Source organism: Triticum dicoccoides, chromosome 5B (assembly GCF_002162155.2).
Source record: "Triticum dicoccoides isolate Atlit2015 ecotype Zavitan chromosome 5B, WEW_v2.0, whole genome shotgun sequence".
Taxonomy (NCBI): domain Eukaryota; kingdom Viridiplantae; phylum Streptophyta; class Magnoliopsida; order Poales; family Poaceae; genus Triticum; species Triticum dicoccoides.
The window spans coordinates 544,306,180-544,306,750 of NC_041389.1; the positions used below are offsets into that span (position 1 = coordinate 544,306,180).

General features: G+C 73.2%; 1 protein-coding gene across 1 annotated transcript in view; it reads left to right on the forward strand.

The window, feature by feature from the left end:
- Positions 1-2: 2 nt before the first annotated feature.
- Positions 3-571, forward strand: part of LOC119310004 (chitin elicitor-binding protein-like) — a gene marked incomplete at its 5' end in the record, with an annotated part of 2,750 nt that continues 2,181 nt past the window's right edge. Inside the window, one exon of the mRNA XM_037585877.1 lies at positions 3-534. Within this exon, the coding sequence (XP_037441774.1) occupies positions 3-534 (532 nt within the window). The remainder of the gene's footprint in view (positions 535-571) is intronic.

The following is a 571-nucleotide window of genomic DNA, read 5'->3' on the forward strand; positions in this document are numbered from 1 at the left end:
CCCTGGTCTCCTACTCCCCGCCCAACGCCACCACCCTGGCCGCCGTCCGCGCGCTCTTCCAGCTCCGCTCGCACCGGGCGCTGCTCGCCTCCAACAACCTCCCGCTCTCCACGCCCACCACCGCCCCGGCCCCGTCCCCGGTCCGCGTCCGCCTGCCCTGCCTCTGCTCCGGCGGGGCCGGCGCCACCTTCCAGCGGCCCACGTACAAGGTCCGCGCGGGCGACACGCTCGACGCCGTGGCCCGCGGCGCCTTCGCGGGGCTCGTCACGTACCGCGACATCGCCGCCGCCAACAACGTGTCCGACCCCAACCGGGTCGCCGTCGGGCAGGAGCTCTGGGTGCCGCTGCCCTGCAGCTGCGACCCCGTCGGAGGGGAGCCCGTCGTGCACCTCACGTACGTTGCGCCAGCCGGGAGCTCCGTCGCCGGGATAGCGGAGGAGTACGGGACCACGGAGGAGACGTTACTGGCGCTCAACCGCATGCCCGACGCCAAGAGCCTCCTCGCCGGCCAGGTCCTCGACGTGCCGCTCCGAGGTAGTGCCGCCGCAAAGACCTTTCTCTCTCTCTCTCT